Raw genomic sequence first — 18,487 nt, forward strand, 5'->3', positions numbered from 1 at the left:
GCAGATTCATGAGTCACGTCACACATATAAAGCTCTTAAACACACACTCATCTGCTGCGCGCAGGCTCTTACTATTGGTGTCTTTGTGTGTGCGTGAGTGTGTGTGTGTGTGTGTGTGTGCATGTGTATATGCATTTCTTTGTATATATGCTTCTATATGCATGCATGGGTGTATGTGTGTATGCATGCAATTATATGTGTGTGTGTGTGTGTGTGTGTGTGTGTGTGCGCGCGTGTCAGTGTTGCCAACTTAGCAACTAGATTTAGTGACTTTCAGACCGCCCTAGCGACAAATTTTTAAACAAGCGACAAATCTAGCGCCACTTTTTAACAGACGATCATTTGTCCATACCGTACCGTCTCTACTCTTCTCCACGAGCTGCGGGTGATGCCGCCGGCCCCTCCCCCGCTCAGAGCACTGACAGGCGGCCCAGTCCTCGCCCAGCAGCCTCTCCCACCTGCAGCCTGACAGCAGATCCCTCCTCAGGGTACCGACGGCAAATGATTTAGCACCAGCAGTGTGAAGGTATTTCCCTTGTACGGTCAAACTGATCTGCTTCTCCTTTATTTGAACAATTTAATTTGACCGTTTAGTCTTTTCTCGTTTACAATCCGAGTTTCAGAACTTTGAGTTTATAACGTCTGAGATATTGCGAATTCACTACACATGTATACTGATATACCAATGCAATCAAATCAAATCAACGCAATCTCACGGCAATTCGTCACTTTTTGATTTAGTGACTAATTCGTATAAATTCGTACGATCTAATTCATACAATTCAGTACGATTTGCTCATCACCTAATGATGGTTGGGGTTAGGAGTGAGGTTGGGTGTTGCGCCTCCTTTTTAAAATCGTACATTTTCGTGCAACTGAACTCGAATTAGCCTCTAAACTGACAAAACGAAAAATACTTCCGTTTCCTCATGAGATCAGGCTAGAAACTCAATAAATTTAGTTAAATTTACATGCTTGCATAAAGCATAGTGCAAATATAAATGCCCCTTTATTAACCATCCGCTGTTAAACAAGCAGAGTTGGTAGAACGTGACGACGTCACTAATATGCAAATTAAAGTATGACGTAATCAAGTGACTTTTAGTGACTATTCGGGCAGAGCTTACGCCTTTTCGTTGAAAATAGTTGGCAACAGTGGTGTGTGTATGTGCGCGCGTTGGTGTGGAGGAGCATGTGTTGGTGTTTAGCCGTCTGTCTGCTCTTTGGCTTCAGTCCACTGAGATGACCAGAGCATCTGCAGCCGGCAGGACGCTTAATGATACACACTGCCCATAGCGACCCCTGCACACTGGAGTACAGTCTGTGTGTGTGTGTGTGTGTGTGTGTGTGTGTGTGTGTGTGTGTGTGTGTGTGTGTGTGTGTGTGTTTGTGTTCTTTATTCTCTGTCGATATGATTTTGTGTGTGTGTGTGTGTGTGTGTTTGTGTTCCTAGTCCTCTGTCTCTATGATTTTGTGTGTGCGCACGTGTGTGTGTGTGTGTGGGTGTATGTGTATGTGTGGTGTGTGTGTGTTGTTTGTGTTATTCATCCTCTGTCTCTTTGTCTCTTTGATTTTGTGTGTGTGTGTGTGTGTGTGTTTGTGTTCTTCATCCTCTGTATCTATAATTTTTTGTGTGTGTGCGTGTGTGTGTGTGTGTGTGTGTGTGTGTGTGTGTGTGTGTGTGTGTGTGTGTGTGTGTGTGTTTGTGTTCTTCATCCTCTGTATCTATAATTTTGTGTGTGTGTGCACGTGTGTGTGTTTGTGTTCTTCATGCTGTCTTTATGGTTGTGTGTGATCTTCATCCTCTGTCTCTATGATTGTGTGTGTGTGTGTGTGTGTGTGTGTGTGTGTGTGTGTGTGTGTGTGTGTGTGTGTGTGTGTGTGTGTGTGCGTGTGTGCGCGTGCGTGTCTGTGTGTGTGTGTGTTCTTTATCCTGTCTTTATGGTTGTGTGTGATCTTCATCCTCTGTCTCTATGATTGTGTGTGTGTGTGTGTGTGTGTGTGTGTGTGTGTGTGTGTGTGTGTGTGTGTGCGTGTGTGCGCGTGCGTGTCTGTGTGTGTGTGTGTTCTTTATCCTGTCTTTATGGTTGTGTGTGATCTTCATCCTCTGTCTCTATGATTGTGTGTGTGTGTGTGTGTGTGTGTGTGTGTGTGTGTGTGTGTGTGTGTGTGTGTGTGTGTGTGCGTGTGTGCGCGTGCGTGTCTGTGTGTGTGTGTGTTCTTTATCCTGTCTTTATGGTTGTGTGTGATCTTCATCCTCTGTCTCTATGATTTTGTGTGTGTGTGTGTGTGTGTGTGTGTTCGTCCTCTGTCTCCATGTTCTCTGTCCTCTTCTCTGGTGTGTTTCTGTCTCTCCGTGTCTTTAAAGTAGAGGAAGAGTTTTGACAGAGCGCTCAACCGGAAAACCCTGAGGACCTTCAGCCTCCAGCTCCTGATTTATAGTCTTATTACACACACACACACACACACACACACACACACGCACACACACACACACACACAAGTTGCCTGAAGTTAGCATGTTGCATTTGCTCCAACATTCTTCAGAATATCTTCTTTTCTATTCAGCAGATCAGACTGAGCCATTTCTAGCTGAGCTTTCCCTTTAACAGAGGCAGTGTTCAGCAGGTGCACTGTCCCTTTAAGAGCAGCTCTAATATGAGCTCATGTCATGTGTTTCTCTGAGCACCTTCACACTTCTATACACTTCAGCCTGTTGTAATGAGAGCTGTCACACACACACGCACATCTCCAGTGTGTGTGTTTGAGAGGGTCATGAGTAGGTGGCACATGATGTAGCTGTGAAATAACTGAAACCGTTCAGCGTAGGGATATGGAGCTGTAATGTGCTCAAAACCTGCCGGAACTACTTTAGCTGTGCATTTATCTGAAAATCACCTCTCTTGCTCATCAGCCAATCAGAATCAAGCATTCGACAGCACTGTAGTATGATGATTATTATTACATGAGTGGAAGGGTAGTGAATGTTGCTGATTCATTCATTCATTTTCCTTCAGCTTAGCCCCTTTATAAATCAGCGGTCACCACAGTGGAATGAACTGCCAACTATTCCAGCATATGTTTTGCATAGCAGATGGCCTTCCAGCTGCAACCCAGTACTGGGAGACACCCATACAGTCTCACATTCTCACACACGCACACACTATGAGCAATTTAGTTGATCAATTCCCCTATAGCGCATGTGTTTGGACTTGTGGGGGAAACCGGAGCACTCAGAGGAAACCCACGCCAACACGGGAAGAACATGCAAACTAGAAACTCCATCTGACCCAGCCGAGGCTCAAACCAGCGACCTTCTTGCCTTGAGGCTACAGTGCTACCCACTGTGTCGCCCTAAAACTGCTGATGTTTATTGTGATGAATATCGCCGCGGGTTCTTGGTTGGTTGTGTTTAAAGTGGTGTAATTGCTGGTGCAGTATTAGTGAAGCGCTGAAAGAAAACATGTTCAGAGCTTATCTAGAGTCTTTAATTCACCTCATTACTCTTATCTTGTTCCTCTTGTTTCTGAACTCTTCATTTCTGATGGGTTTGCGGAGGAAACCCACGCGAATGCAGGGAGAACATGCAAACTCCACACAGAAACGCCAACTGAGCCGAGGCTCGAACCAGCGACCTTCTTGCTGTGAGGCGACATGAATTCGAAATTAGCTGTAGTGTAAGTGTGTGTGTAAATGAGTGTGTATGGGTGTTTCCCAGTACTTGGTTGCAGCTGGAAGGGCATCTGCGATGTGGAATGAAAGCTGGAATAGTTGGCGGTTCATTCCGCTGTGTTGACCTCTGAAATAGAGACTCACAGGAGAATGAATGGATGAATTACTCTGCATATATCCTTATATTCATTCATTCATTTTCTTGTCGGCTTAGTCCCTTTATTAATCCGGGGTCACCACAGCGGAATGAACCGCCAACTTATCCAGCAAGTTTTTACGCAGCGGATGCCCTTCCAGCCGCAACCCATCTCTGGAAAACATCCACACACACAGGCCCGGATTGGCTAATCGGGAGGACCGGGAGAATTCCAGGTGGGCCTGTCTGTTTTTTGGCCGCGAGGGCCGGTATCCCTAGCTCCAGAATCGGTTGCTCTCAGCAGTCACACTTTTTACATTTATTTATTTATTTACTTAACCACAGCCTTTGTATTCATTATTTTACCGCAACTCTGCTCTTTCTATCTATTTTCTTAAGTTGCAGCCTGCAGGTTAATGATGATATAACTTGGTCAATTGTCAGTGAACAGCTGTTGTGGTTCACTGAATAGCATGTTAGTTTTCGACCTCGCAGACCCGGGTTCGATCCTCGTTTTAGTAATTTATTATTATTATTTTTTCATTTTTATTGTTAAGACCTATAATACTGTTAGGGTTGTTGAACATTTGAAGTTCTAAAGCAGCTGTTTTCTCAAAAAAGACGTGATAGTGTCATTAGAAACTGAACTGGAAATGACCTTATTTTAATATAGTCAGTCGTGAATTGAGGTGGGCCGGTCTGAGGCTTGAAACTCCAGGGCTGATATTGAGTCCCACTCCGGCCCTGCACACACACATTCACACACTACGGACAATTTAGTCTACCCAGTTCACCTGTACCGCATGTCTTTGAACTGTGGGGGAAACCGGAGCACCCGGAGGAAACCCACGCGAAGGCAGGGAGAACATGCAAACACACAGAAACACCAACTGAGCCGAGGCTCGAACCAGCGACCTTCTTGCTGTGAGGCGACAGCACTACCTACTGCCTCGCCATATTCTTATATTGTCATGTACTAATTTCTCAGTTAATTGTTCCCTTTCAGTGCATTGTGCATTGATAAACGATACATTACTTTTAGTTAAAAATATAATTATTCTGCATAACAAATATTATTCTGCTTCTCAGAATTGATTAACATAGAAGTGTTGAATTGTCCTGCAGTATTTAAGGCAAATATGCTGTAAGTGCCTGTAGCGACATGACCCAACAACTACACTAACTCGTTGTAACTACCGACACCCAACACTGTGTATGAGTATGGTGTTTGTGCGTCGTGTGTGTTTGAACGCGTGTGTGTGTGTGTGTGTCCGTCATTAGTCTGGAAGCTGCTGTAATTAGTGTAATCAGGTGAGCAGGAGCTCCAGGAGCATCAGGCCTCCACACTCACACACTCAATTAGAGAAGAAGCATTAACACTGGAGCTTTAATGAAGGAGCTAATGAGTGTGTGTGTGTGTGTGTGTGTGTGTGTGTGTGTGTGTGTGTGTGTGTGTGTGTGTGTGTGTGTGTGTGTGTGTGTGTGTGCGCACATTGCGATATAGATGCTGAAACAATACATTCTGTAGGCTTATGTTCGTGTGTGTGTGTGTGTGTGTGTGTGTGTGTGTGTGTGTGTGTGTGTGTGCATTTGTATTGTATGTGCGTTTATGTATGAGTATGTGTGTGCATAGTCAGTCAGTGGCACAGTAGGTAGTGCTGTCGCCTCACAGCAAGAAGGTCGCTGGGTCGCTGGTTCGAACCTCGGCTCAGTTGGTGTTTCTGTGTGGAGTTTGCATGTTCTCCCTGCCTTCGCGTGGGTTTCCTCCGGGTGCTTCGGTTTCCCCCACAGTCCAAAGACATGTGGTACAGGTGAATTGGGTAGGCTAAATTGTCCGTTCAGTGTATGAGTGTGTGTGTGGATGTTTACAAGAGATGGGTTTCGGCTGGAAGGGCATCCTCTGCGTAAAAACTTGCTGGATAAGTTGGCGGTTCATTCCGCTGTGGTGACCCCGGATTAATAAAGGGACTAAGCCGACAAGAAAATGAATGAATGAATGTGCATATGTGTGTCATTGCACGTGTGTTTGTGTCGGTATATTGTGTACGTGTGAAGGAGGGCTTGTGTTATGTGTGTTGGTACTGTAAGTGTCTGTCAGAAAGAGATGTATGTGCATTTGTAAATTATGAGTATTGTGTGTGTGTGTGTGTGTGTGTGTGTGTGTGTGTATGCGCACATTTATGTTTGTAGGTGTGTGTATATGTTTTGTTTGTGTGTGTGTGTGTGTGTGTGTGTGTGTAATGTAATATGTATTTATATAGTGTATTTATTGTGTATGACCATACACCCAAAGCGCTTGGCAATCATGAGGGGAGTCTCTTTGTGTGTGTGGGTTAGTGTATAGTGTGTGTGCAAGAAAGATTGCGTGTGTGTGTGTGTGTTTTAAGGTTAGTCGTTGCAAACAATTAAAAAGGGCTGAATTTAAACAAACTAATTAAGTTGAATATTACTACATTTAATTTGTTTGCAGTGGCGTAGCGCAAAATGCGGAGGCCCCCCTGCAGGGATCACCGATGGGGCCCCCAGTTTTCAAGGGGGTCGGGGGGGTTTGGGGGCGGCAGAGCCAGAGATATACACATATACACATATATCTATGATCGGGAGTTTTCCTGGATGTTAGTATTTTTATTTTTTTTTTAATTATGAAAATTATAATTTTACATCACTTTTCTGCATTGATGGATCAGTGACCGCACGGGCATTCCTGACTGAAAGCTTGTGTTTGTGTTTACAGAAATGTACTATTCACCCTCCCTGTTAAACTTGATCTAATCATGTCCTGAAACACAGCTCCTCTCCTGCTTTCACTTCTCATACTGACGGAGGGAGCGATTCGCTTGTGAATGAATCTCCGTTATGAACGACTCTTTCACTAGCCGACAATAATACAAGTTTCTGGCAGCGCAGCATCTCGTTGTCATATTTCTTTTGCATTGTTTGCTGATTTTATTCAACAAAACTAGCATAAGCCGAGTGTTTAGTGAGAATTGGAGCTACTTTGCCTTATGCTGAATGCAGTAAGTGACTGTATTATCATTAATAACGCTACCTGTTTAGCACAAATTTTAGAACAAAAACTTAATCCTACCTATGGAATGTTCTGCCTTTGTGCTTTGTTTTCTTTGTTTTCTCGTTACTACACCCGTAGACAGCGCTACAGTCCCGCATCTTCACGTAAAAACACTTGTCCTGGGAGCACAAATTTGTCCTGGGAGCACTGTACCAATGTGGCGGCGCTATAGACGCATGCTCAGGGTCCCTATGCGATATCTAGTGTATATATCTATGTCACAAATTAAGGTGCGGGGAAAGGAGGCGGAGTGGAGCGACAACGTATAGGGAATCCTTCACAAACTGAGGAGCGATCACAAACCGAAAGCAGCGAGAGCGTCAAAGTAGCCAGAAGTCATTCATTTTTTAATGAGAACCGGCGGCGAGAAACAGCGGCGCGTCTTCATTGGCTATGACGCGGTTCGGCGGCAAGCAATCAGAATGAAGTAGTCCACCGCTTGAGAGGAGTTCAGAGAACACAGACCTGTGACCTATGGTTCCGTCCACAGTTGTTCCCAAGAGTTTGATTATTGCGGTTCCTGGATTTTCAATTATTGAAAATCGCGACGACGTGGGGCCCCCTTGCAGTGCGTGCCCTGCGTGCCCTGCGGGCCCGTCCACTACGCCAATGTTTGTTTGTCTAAATTCAGCCCATATAATTTATTTGTGTAACTCTGCCGGTCCTACACCACCCAACCCGCTCTGAGCTGGGATCAAACCAGCAACCTTTTGCATGGGACTCGGTTGCTCTACCGAGTACGCTAAAGTCCATGGCCCCTAGTGATTGTCGCTAGAGCACCTTTAGAGGTCAGAGGAGTGAGGTTTACCTGCACAGCACTTCACAAGCTGGCCTCCGTTACATTTGCAACCACCATACCTTAATAAATGTAGTAAATCCAATGCATGATTGTTTTTTCAGTGTGTACAGTGAGTATATCTGCGCTTGTTTACCAGCCAGATCAGTTTTACCCAGCATAAACCACCCATTGAGATGAATGAAATGCTCCTCTGGCTGAATGTCCACTGTTCTGTGAGTTTAATGAGCGCTGTTTCATCCGCTGGAGATCGGGAAATATTCCCATCACTGGCGCTGAGACTGAAAGAGAGACATGGCTTTCTCTGAATCGACGTGGGTTTTGTGTTCTGGGTCGATAATCTATAATTAGAGCCGCAGTCTCGTCATCCAATTCAGTGGACAGACACGACTGCATCCAGAAACACCGGCCAAAAGCAACACTCAAGACAAACATTAGAGATGCAGAGACAGACCGGAGGAGGTTTCGTTGTTTTTGAGTCACGTCTTGTGTATTATATCAGTATTGAAGATGTAGAAAGCAATGCTTTGAAAGTAAATAACCATTTATAAGGCACAGTATGCAGGGTTCCCACACTGTAAAACATATCGTTTAATGAACCGTTTCTCTATTTTGTGATTCAAAGTGTTTATTTGCGGTGGTGAATTGCATTATGGGATGTTGATCTCTGCTCTGTTGACTTTTGATGTTGAAAATTCAACTCTACAGTTTAACAAAGTGACTTTTATTGACATTTTAGGATGCATACAGCGCTTTTCACAATCATTACCTTTCTAAAGCAGATTCACATAACATTACAGTCAAAATCAGGAACGGTATTGAGTTGTGTAGAAGCTTGGCAGTATATAAACGTATTAGTGCTGTCAATCGATTAAAAAATTAACTAATTAATTGCACTTTTAAAAAAAAATTATCGCGATTTAAAAAGACTGAAACTTGTAATTTTGGCTATTCGAGTGTAAAATTAATGTAAACGCAAGACAAATACTGTTATAATTCAAATTATAATTCATTATTAGAATTTTTGTTTAACTTGTAACACAGATTTCTTCATGTAAACAACATACCAACAACAAACCATCAAGATCCTGGCTTGACAGCCATATTTATTACAGAAATAAAAACACAGGCATGTTAATGACATTTGAATTTCAAAACAATCAATGCCAATAAAGAAAACATTGACTTCCATGTTGGATTCTAAGTGGACTGCAAAAAAATGCCAAAATACAGGAATTACAGATATGGAAAATTATAATAATAATAATAATAAAGTACTGAAAATCTGTGCACGCCCTTGAATAGGTTTACCAACTCCCATACTATAAAAGCACAAAAGCCATAAATAGGAAATAACGAGAGTTGACAAATTAAAAAACTACATTTTTTAAAAATTTCTTATTAAAATAAAATCATGATCCACACTGAAATGTGGGTGCCTGTGTGTTTTGAGGGAGCCTAGAAAATAATGAGCATAACCAAAACTGCCTGCTGACGCACACAGTTAATATTGATTAATAAAATAAAGATAAATAATAAAAGCAATGTGTCAGAGACCCTAATCAAACGTAGCTAACAGCTTTTACATTGTCAATCAAATGAACTTAAACAATTAAAAACTGCAACAAATATTTGTTTGGGCAGAACTACAAAACTGTCAAAAAAAGTTGCTTAAGTTGCACACTAGTTTGGTCATGTATAAATATCATTGTAATAACCATATTGTATAAATATTATTGTCACTATAAGCCTACATCATGCGATGTTTGAGGTTATGATGTATATTAAGGGGCAGTGTGGCTCAGTGGTTAGCACTGTGGCCTCACAGCAAGAAGGTCACTGGTTCGAATCCCATCTGGGTCGGTTCGTGTTTCTGTGTGGAGTTTGCATGTTCTCCCTGTGTCAGCGTAGGTTTCCACCACAGTCCAAACACATGCACTATAGGGGAATTGATGAACTAAATTGTCCTTAGTGTATGAGTGTGTGTGTGAGAATGAATGTGTATGGGCGTTTCCCATTACTGGGTTGCATCCGCTGTGTAAAACATATGCTGGGATAGTTGACGGTTCCTTCCACTGCGATAAATAAGGGTCTTAGCTGAAGGAAAATGAATGAATGAATAAACAATTAGCCTGACAGCAAAGACACAGACAACATTTTAATTGCCACTCACTGTCCGTTCTGTCCCTGCTCTTCATTGTGTTTCTGCATGTGCTCGACTTGTTCTTCTCATCTGATCAGCAGCTCATTAATCCTAATTAAAGCCAGAACAGCCCGAGCTCATGTTTCCCCTTGACATTCATTAGGAGAATATGCTGATAAAGATGTTTTTGTGGGAGTAAAACTAGATGTAAAGTAGCAGAAAACTCTGTGACGTGTCGAGCTGTAGCTTTTTGCACACTTGACCAGCGGAGCGTTTTATTCCAGCGCTCATACGTTCAGTCCAATTACACTTTACAAGCCCGCTGGGAAGGATTACTGTCCACACACTCGCTCTCCTGCTTTATACTGGGGCAAATTAACTTTCTGTGGAAACACAAATCAAGAATTAAGAGTGTCGTTTATCATCCGTCAACATGGCTATCCATCACAGTCACTGAGTCTGAGGAGGAGTTTTTCACCCCTGCATGAACCTCTAAATGCCCTTGGCTCCATCCAGACCTTGTCCAGGAGATGAGAATCCTCTGTTATCATGTGCTGTAGAGCTGACCGACTCGTGTTGAGATGAAAGATGAAGAGTCTGTACTGCAGGGAAAAGGATTAGTGACTAAAGATTAGTTAAATAATTACAATATGTGGACATGGTGAGAAAATACGACATGTGCACGTATATTTTTTTTCTTGTGATTTAATCTGGAAAGTATTGATAGTGCTTCACTTTTTCTACAGTTTTTTTTTATGGTACAGCCTTATTCCAAACTGGATTCCCTGCTGAAAAATTAGCTTAAACCAGCCTAGAATGGTTGGCTTGTTTTAGCTGGTCGACAAGTCTGGTTTTAGAGGGGTTTTGGCCATTTCCAGCCTGGTCTTAGCTGGTCAGGCTGGATATTGACCAGCTAAAACTATCTAAAACTAGCTTGACCATCCTAGTTTAAGCTGGACATAGCTGGTTTTGGCTGGGCTCCCAGCCTGGCCAGACTGGTCAAGCTGGTTTTAGCTGGTAATCTCCCAGCCTGTCCAGCTAAAACCAGGCTGGAAATGGCTGGAAACCAGCCTGGAAGTGGCCAAAACCCCTCTAAAACTAGGCTGGTTAACCAGCTAAAACCAGCCAACCAGCCTAGGCTGATTTAAGCTGGATTTTTCAGCAGGGTATAAATTCATTTATTTCCTCAACATTCTACACACAATCCCCCATAATGACAACTGGTCTCTTAATTATTCCACAGCTTTATATAGCTATAGTGGGTATTTGCACAATAATATGTATAATTTATTGTGGTAAATTATGAATATCCTGCTGAAAAACAGCTTAAACCAGCCTAGGCTGGTTGGCTGGTTTTAGCTGGTCGACCACCCTGGTTTTAGAGGGATTTTGGCCATTTCAAGGCTGGTCTTAGCTGGTCAGGCTGGGAAATGACCTATAAAACCAGCTAAAATCAGCTTGCCCCACCTGGTTTAAGCTGGACATAGCTTGTTTTAGCTGGGCTCCCAGCCTAGCTAGGCTGGTCAAGCTGGTTTTAGCTGGTCATCTCCCAGCCTGACCAGCAAAGACCAGGCTGATAGTGGCTGAAACCAGCCTGGAGATGGCCAAAACCCCTCTAAAACCAGGTTTAGTTGATTTTTCAGCAGGGATATATTTAGGCTTATGTGATGTACAGTATAAATTCATTTATTTCCTCAACATTCTACACACAATCCCCCATAATGACAACTGGTCTCTTAATTATTCCACAGCTTTACATAGCTATAGTGGGTATTTGCACAATTATATGTATAATTTATTGTGGTAAATTATGAATATCCTGCTGAAAAACAGCTTAAACCAGCCTAGGATGGTTGGCTGGTTTTAGGTGGTCTACCACCCTGGTTTTAGAGGGATTTTGGCCATTTCCAGGGTGGTTTACAGCCATTTCCAACCTGGTCTTAGCTGGTCAGGCTGGGAAATGACCTATAAAACCAGCTAAAATCAGCTTGCCCCACCTGGTTTAAGCTGGACATAGCTTGTTTTAGCTGGGCTCCCAGCCTAGCTAGGCTGGTCAAGCTGGGTTCAGCTGGTCATCTCCCAGCCTGACCAGCAAAGACCAGACTGATAGTGGCTGAAACCAGCCTGGAAATGGCCAAAACCCCTCTAAAACCAGGTTTTATTTAGGCCTATGTGATTTACCGTCGCCTCCCTGCTGAAAAATCCAGTTTAAACCAGCCTAGGCTGGTTGGCTGGTTTTAGCTGGTCGACCAGGCTGGTTTTAGAGGGGTTTTAGTCATTTCCAGGCTGGTTTCCAGCCATTTCCAGCCTGGTCTTAGCTGGTCAGGCTGGAAAATGACCAGCTAAATCCAGCTAAAACTAGCTTGAACAGCCTGGTTTAAGCTGGTAATAGCTGGTTTTGGCTGGGCTTCCAGCCTGGCTATGCTGGTCATGCTGGTTTTAGCTGGTCATCTCCTAGCTTGACCAGCTAAGACCAGGCTGGAAACCAGCCTGGAAGTGGCCAAAACCCCTCTTAAACAAGCCTGGTCAACCAGCTAAAACCAGCCAACTATCCTAGGCTGGTTTTTCAGTAGGGCTATGTTTGAGATTTCTAATATTAGACAGTAATACCTTGTATTTACCAAAAAAGGATGAAGCCTGAATTAACCAACCCATTTTTGACATTTAGCGTGTGGTATTACTCTAAAGGTTAGCTTTCAGCTTGAATTAGCTAAAGGTTAGCTACCTGCTATTTAGAGTAGCTGGCATGAATACACATTAGCATCCTTCATCATATTGTGTGCTCAGTGTGTGTTGTTATGAGTAGGCTACTAGAGTGTTTCTGTCAATAAATGTTCCAGTTTTGTGTTTATATAAGGCTAGATTGTGTTCTGATATCCCGCTAGCGCTCATATGTGTGTGGTTTAGCGCCGTTAGCGGCTAGCTCAGCAGAACTCTGACTGAAGGAGCTGCAGCAGAGCTCAAGCTGACTGAAGTGAGAAAAACACTGTCAGCAATGCAATTACCAGCTCTAATGTGGCATCTGAAGGACAGTTTGTGCAGAAACTCACCTTTTGTCTCCATCAGTTGTAGCTTTACATGTAGATTATGCTGTCAGATCGGCTGTGTTTGCTTTATTAACATGCTTTTATTAAGTCTCATATGCACTAATCAGATGTCGATGCAATGCATTAACCCAGCTTTTCTCTTGTCTTTTCAGTTTCCTGCTGGTTTTCTCCTGCCTGGTTTTATCTGTTTTCTCTACCATCAAAGAATATGAGAAGAGCTCTGAAGATGCGCTGTACATCCTGGTAACGTATCCTACAGATATTGATTGAACATACGCTTATTGATCACATGCAGTGCAGGGTACTGTTACATTAAAGGTTACTGCATAAAAAACTGAAAGAAATCCCTGCTGAAAAATCCAGCTTAAACCAGCCTAGTCTGGTTGGCTGGTTTTAGCTGGTCGACCAGCCTGGTTTTAGAGGGGTTTTAGCCATTTCCAGCCTGGTCTTAGCTGGTCAGGTTGGGAGATGACCAGCTAAAACCAGCTTGACCAGCCTAGCCAAGCTGGGAGTCCAGCCAAAACCAGCTATATCCAGCTTAAACTAGGCTGGTCAAGCTGGTTTTAGCTGGATTTGGCTGGTCATTTTCCAGCCTGACCAGCTAAGACCAGGCTGGAAATGGCTGGAAACCAGCCTGGAAATGGCCAAAACCCCTCTAAAACCAGGCTGGTCAACCAGCTAAAACCAGCCAACCAGCCTAGGCTGGTTTAAGCTGGATTTTTCAGCAGGGATGAATGACTAATTGTGTAAAAAACATAATGTCTGAAAGGAAATAAGGCTAATCCCTATGAATATCAATACAAAACAATATCAATTAAACTCTTCATAAGCATTTTCAGTTTCAGTCTTAATAATTGTGATCTTCTTCACTTGAAAAATACAATTATTCAGCAAAATATATTTATAAAGCATAAACATACAAGTATTCTTCTTCTCTGAATTAATTTACTGAACTGTTGCAAGCCTATTATAAGCATTAGTAAATGTAATTACATGGCCTAATAATTAAAAGTAATCCTTAAGTAATCTAATTACAGTAACTAGTAACTTTGTGACTAATGATTTGTAGTATACAGGAGCACAGTGTACATGCAGTGTTGCCAATAGCCATATCACCCTGCAGCCCAAGACCAGTTACTCACTGAAGCTAAGCAGGGCTGAGCCTGGTCAGTAACATGATGGGAGGACACATGGGAAAGCTAGGTTGCTGTTGGAGGTGGTGTTAGTGAGGCCAGCAGGGGGCGCTCAACCTGTGGTCTATGTGAGTCCTTATGCCCCAGTAAAAGTGAAGGGGACACTATACTGTCAGTGGGCGCCGTCTTTCGGATGAGACGTTAAACCGAGGTCCCGACTTTCTGTGGTCATTAAAAATCCCATGGCACTTCTCGTGAAAGAGCAGGGGTGTAACCCTGGTGTCCTGGCCAAAGTCCCTCAATAGGCCCTTACCCATTATGGCCTCTTAATCATCCCCTTCCACTGAATTGGCTCCATCACTGTCTCTTCACTCCACCTATAGCTGGTGTGTGGTGAGTGCACTGGTGCTCTTGTCCTGTGGCTGCCGTCGCATCATCCAAGTGGATGCTGCACACTGGTGGGGATGTGGAGAGAGCCCCCTCATGATTGTGAAGCTCTTTGGGTGTATGGCCATACATATGCATATCAACATGAGAAGACAGAAGGGCATTTAAATGAATGTAAAATAAGCAATAAAAACATGATGGCTTATGTGCATTATGTGCATGTTTGACTGTTTTAACTGTACATATAAGAAATAAAAATACAAACATTTCAAATGAAGCTATTTCCAAATAAGAGGCTTTTAGCTTACAGAAACCATAGACAATAGAGTAATGATACTGTATTGTTCATGACCATAAGAAACCAGCTATTTAATTGGATTTGGCCTGAGGAAAGATTCTGTTTGTGTCTGTAGGAAATCGTGACGATCGTGGTGTTTGGAGTGGAGTATATCGTGAGGATCTGGTCAGCCGGATGCTGCTGTCGATATCGAGGATGGAGAGGAAGACTCAAGTTTGCCCGCAAGCCCTTTTGTGTGATCGGTGGGTTGAGGATTTACCAGAAAATACCCTTTGGGTCTCTCTAGTTTATTTCACCATTCACTCAACGTGTCGCCTGCCATGTTTTATATACATCGCCCAACCCGCTCCGAGCTGGGATCGAATCAGCGACCTTCCGCATGGGAGTCTGTTGCCCTAACAAGGAGATTAAAGACCATGGCCCCTAGCGTCTGTCGCTAGAGGACCTTTCAGAAGTCAGAGGAGTGAGATTTACCTACACAGCACTTCACAAGCTGGCCTCCGTTACACTCACCCCTTAAACCTCACTCCCATCCGGGTCATGGCACCAATGTATCCCCGCCGATGCTACACTACTCAACCCGCTCCGAGCTGGGATCAAACCAGCGACCTTCCGCATGGGAGTCTGTTGCCCTAACAAGGAGATTAAAGACCATGGCCCCTAGCGTCTGTCGCTAGAGGACCTTTCAGAGGTCAGAGGAGTGAGGTTTACCTGCACAGCATTTCACAAGCTGGCCTCCGTTACACTCACCCCTTAAACCTCACTCCCATCTGGGTCATGGCACCAATGTATCCCCGCCGATGCTACACTACTCAACCCGGGATCAAACTAGCGACCTTCCGCATGGGAGTCGGTTGCCCTAACAAGGAGACTAAAGACCATGGCCCCTAGCGTCTGTCACTAGAGGACCTTTCAGAGGTCAGAGGAGTGATGTTTACCTACACAGCGCTTACTAGCTGGCCTCTGTTAAACTCACCCCCTTAAACCTCACTCCCATCTGGGTCAGGACACCAATGTAATCCCACCAGTTCTACACCACCCAACCCACTCAGAGCTGGGATCGAACCGGCGACCTTCCGCATGGGAGTCGGTTGCTCTGAAAAGGAGGCTAAAGACCATGGCTCTCAGCAGCAGTTGCTAGAACACCTTTAGAGGTCAGAGGAGTGAGGGTTACCTGCACAGCACTTCGCTAGCTGGCCTCCGTTACACCAGAAATGTTTGCATGAAAATTAAAATGTTGTGTGTGTGTTTGTGCCTGTGATGAGAGTGTGTGCTTACTTGTTTATGTGGTTTTACGAGGACCATACCTGCCAATTCTTCCATTTTTCTCGGGAGTCTCCTGTATTTCAGAACCATCTCCCGCCAACCTCACATTTGTTATTTTTTTCCCAAAAAAACTCCTGTAATTTCATCAACCCCACAGCCAGGTCCTCAGGTTTTTGGTAAAGTATGTAACACTCCCAGGTCACCAAATTTGGTATGGTATCTGATCGCAGTGGCTGCCCAAAACCCAGTGCGTAGTACAGTTAGTAACCCAGTTCTCAACTGTAAACCTCTCAATCTACCACCCATCAATCTACCACCCCCAACAAAACCATTGTCTAGATATCATACGTGAAAATAACCTTGGTTTTTTGCTTTGAAATTTACTTTCCCCATTGCCAATTTTTGGCAAATATTATTTCTGAAAACAAGAGCTTTTATTTTGCTTATCTAGAAAGTGCTTCTGGTTTAAGAATCTTTTGATATTTGGACTAAAAACAAGACAAAAGCCTTTTCTGCCACCAACATAGGCTCATTCTGAAAGCGTAACCCTACATACATTTCTGGAGATTGCAAATTATGTAGCCAGAGTAACGTATGGCTGCATTTAGTCTTTAACACGAACGATAAAGCGTGGTATGACACTGCTCCTTTTCACGCTAGCAGCCTGAGTGGTCCCACTTTATATTAAGTGTCCTTAATTACTATGCACTTACATAAAAAAATAACTACAATGTACTTACTGTGTTCATAATGTATTTGAGAACACTTGTGGTGCTCTTGAGTTGGGATAGAGGTTGGGTTATGGACAGGTTTGGTGGTGGGGGTAGGTTTAAGGGTGGGTTAAGGTGTAAGGGATGGTCAACAGTGTATTTACAAAAGTTAATTACAGATGTAACTAGATATTAAAGTTTGAGGACAAACTTTATGGTGGCTTGAAAAGCCGAATCTGAAAGTTTTAAGTGGTTTTAAAGTGTAAATAGCATGTTAGTATGATTTTAGCTTGAGTTAACATATTACTAGCATGACTTAGCATGTTAGTAGCATGATTCTTACATGAATTAGCATGTTGTTAGCATGATTCTAGCATGAATTAGCATGTTACTAGCATGATTCTAGCATGAATTAGCATGTTGTTAGCGTGATTCTAGCATGAATTAGCATTTTACTAGGCGGATGTTAGGGTGTTTAAAGTGGTTGCTAGGTGGTTGCTAAGGTGGTGCAAGGCAGTTGCTAAGGTGGTCTGACTAGTTGCTAGGTGGTTGCTAAGGTGTTGCTAGATGGTTGCTAGGGTGTTTTGAGTGGTTGCTAGGTGGTTGCTAGGGTGGTGCTAGGCAGTTGCTAAGGTGTTCTGACTAGTTGCTAAGTGGTTACTAAGGTGTTGCAAGGTGGTGGCTAGGGTATTCTGAGTGGTTGCTAGGTGGTTGCTAAGGTGTTGCTAGGTGGTTGCTAGGGTGTTCTGAGTGGTTGCTAAGGTGTTGCTAGGTGGTTGCTAAGGTGTCCTAAGTGGTTGCTAGGTGGTTGCTAGGGTATTCTGATTGGTTGCTAAGGCCTTACTAGGTGGTTGCTAGGGTGTCCTGAGTGGTTGCTAGGTGGTTGCTAAGGTGTTGCTAGGTGGTTGCTAGGGTGTTCTGAGTGGTTGCTAAGGTGTTGCTAGGCGGTTGCTAGGGTGTTCTGAGTGGTTGCTAGGTGGTTGCTAAGGTGTTGCTAGGTGGTTGCTAAGGTGTCCTAAGTGGTTGCTAGGTGGTTGCTAAGGTGTTGCTAGGTGGTTGCTAAGGTGTTGCTAGGCGGTTGCTAGGGTGTCCTAAGCGGTTGCTAGGTGGTTGCTAAGGTGTTGCTAGGTGGTTGCTAGGGTGTTCTGAGTGGTTGCTAGGTGGTTGCTAAGGTGTTGCTAGGTGGTTGCTAAGGTGTCCTAAGGCGTTGCTAGGTGGTTGCTAGGGTGTCCTGAGTGGTTGCTAGGTGGTTGCTAAGGTGTTGCTAGGTGGTTGCTAGGGTGTCCTGAGTGGTTGCTAGGTGGTTGCTAAGGTGTTGCTAGGTGGTTGCTAGGGTGTCCTGAGTGGTTGCTAGGTGGTTGCTAAGGCGTTGCTAGGGTGTTCTGAGTGGTTGCTAGGTGGTTGCTAAGGTGTTACTAGGCGGTTGCTAAGGTGTCCCAAGTGGTTGCTAGGTGGTTGCTAAGGTGTTGCTAGGTGGTTGCTAAGGTATTCTGAGTGGTTGCTAAGGCGTTGCTAGGCGGTTGCTAGGGTGTCCTGAGTGGTCGCTAGGCCCTTACTAAGGCATTACTAGGCCGTTGCTAGGTGGTTGCTAGGCGGTTGCTAGGGTAATTTGGGTGGTTGCTAGGCAGTTGCTAGGGTACCCTGGTTGGTTACTAGGCAAGCCTCACATACATGCTTGATAAAACATTTATACTTGGTAAGCATTTCTAGCAAGTTACAGTACTTGGCTAGTCAATATTAGCATGTAGCTAGTCACTGCTAGCATGTGTAGCATATAGGAAGTTCCGTTTGCTAGCATGAGTCAAACGAGCCAATCTCCAAGTCTCTAC

The 18,487-nt window shown here is 43.9% G+C and overlaps 1 protein-coding gene and 1 long non-coding RNA gene across 4 annotated transcripts in view; one reads left to right on the forward strand and one right to left on the reverse strand.

Moving 5' to 3' along the window:
* Window positions 1-18,487, forward strand: part of kcnq2b (potassium voltage-gated channel, KQT-like subfamily, member 2b) — a 94,351-nt gene that overhangs the window by 22,023 nt on the left and 53,841 nt on the right. For all 3 annotated transcript variants that reach the window (XM_009302767.5, XM_068222084.2, XM_009302768.5), the window contains exons 2-3: window positions 13,017-13,107; window positions 14,798-14,924. In XM_009302767.5, the coding sequence (XP_009301042.1) occupies window positions 13,017-13,107; window positions 14,798-14,924 (218 nt within the window). The remainder of the gene's footprint in view (window positions 1-13,016; window positions 13,108-14,797; window positions 14,925-18,487) is intronic.
* Window positions 8,756-13,086, reverse strand: LOC141386387 (uncharacterized). Its single transcript, XR_012408304.1, has 3 exons — window positions 12,868-13,086; window positions 10,308-10,419; window positions 8,756-10,200 (listed from the first exon to the last, which is right to left on the reverse strand). It is a non-coding gene; the product is annotated as an uncharacterized lncRNA (long non-coding RNA).

Source organism: Danio rerio, chromosome 6 (assembly GCF_049306965.1).
Source record: "Danio rerio strain Tuebingen ecotype United States chromosome 6, GRCz12tu, whole genome shotgun sequence".
NCBI lineage: Eukaryota > Metazoa > Chordata > Actinopteri > Cypriniformes > Danionidae > Danio > Danio rerio.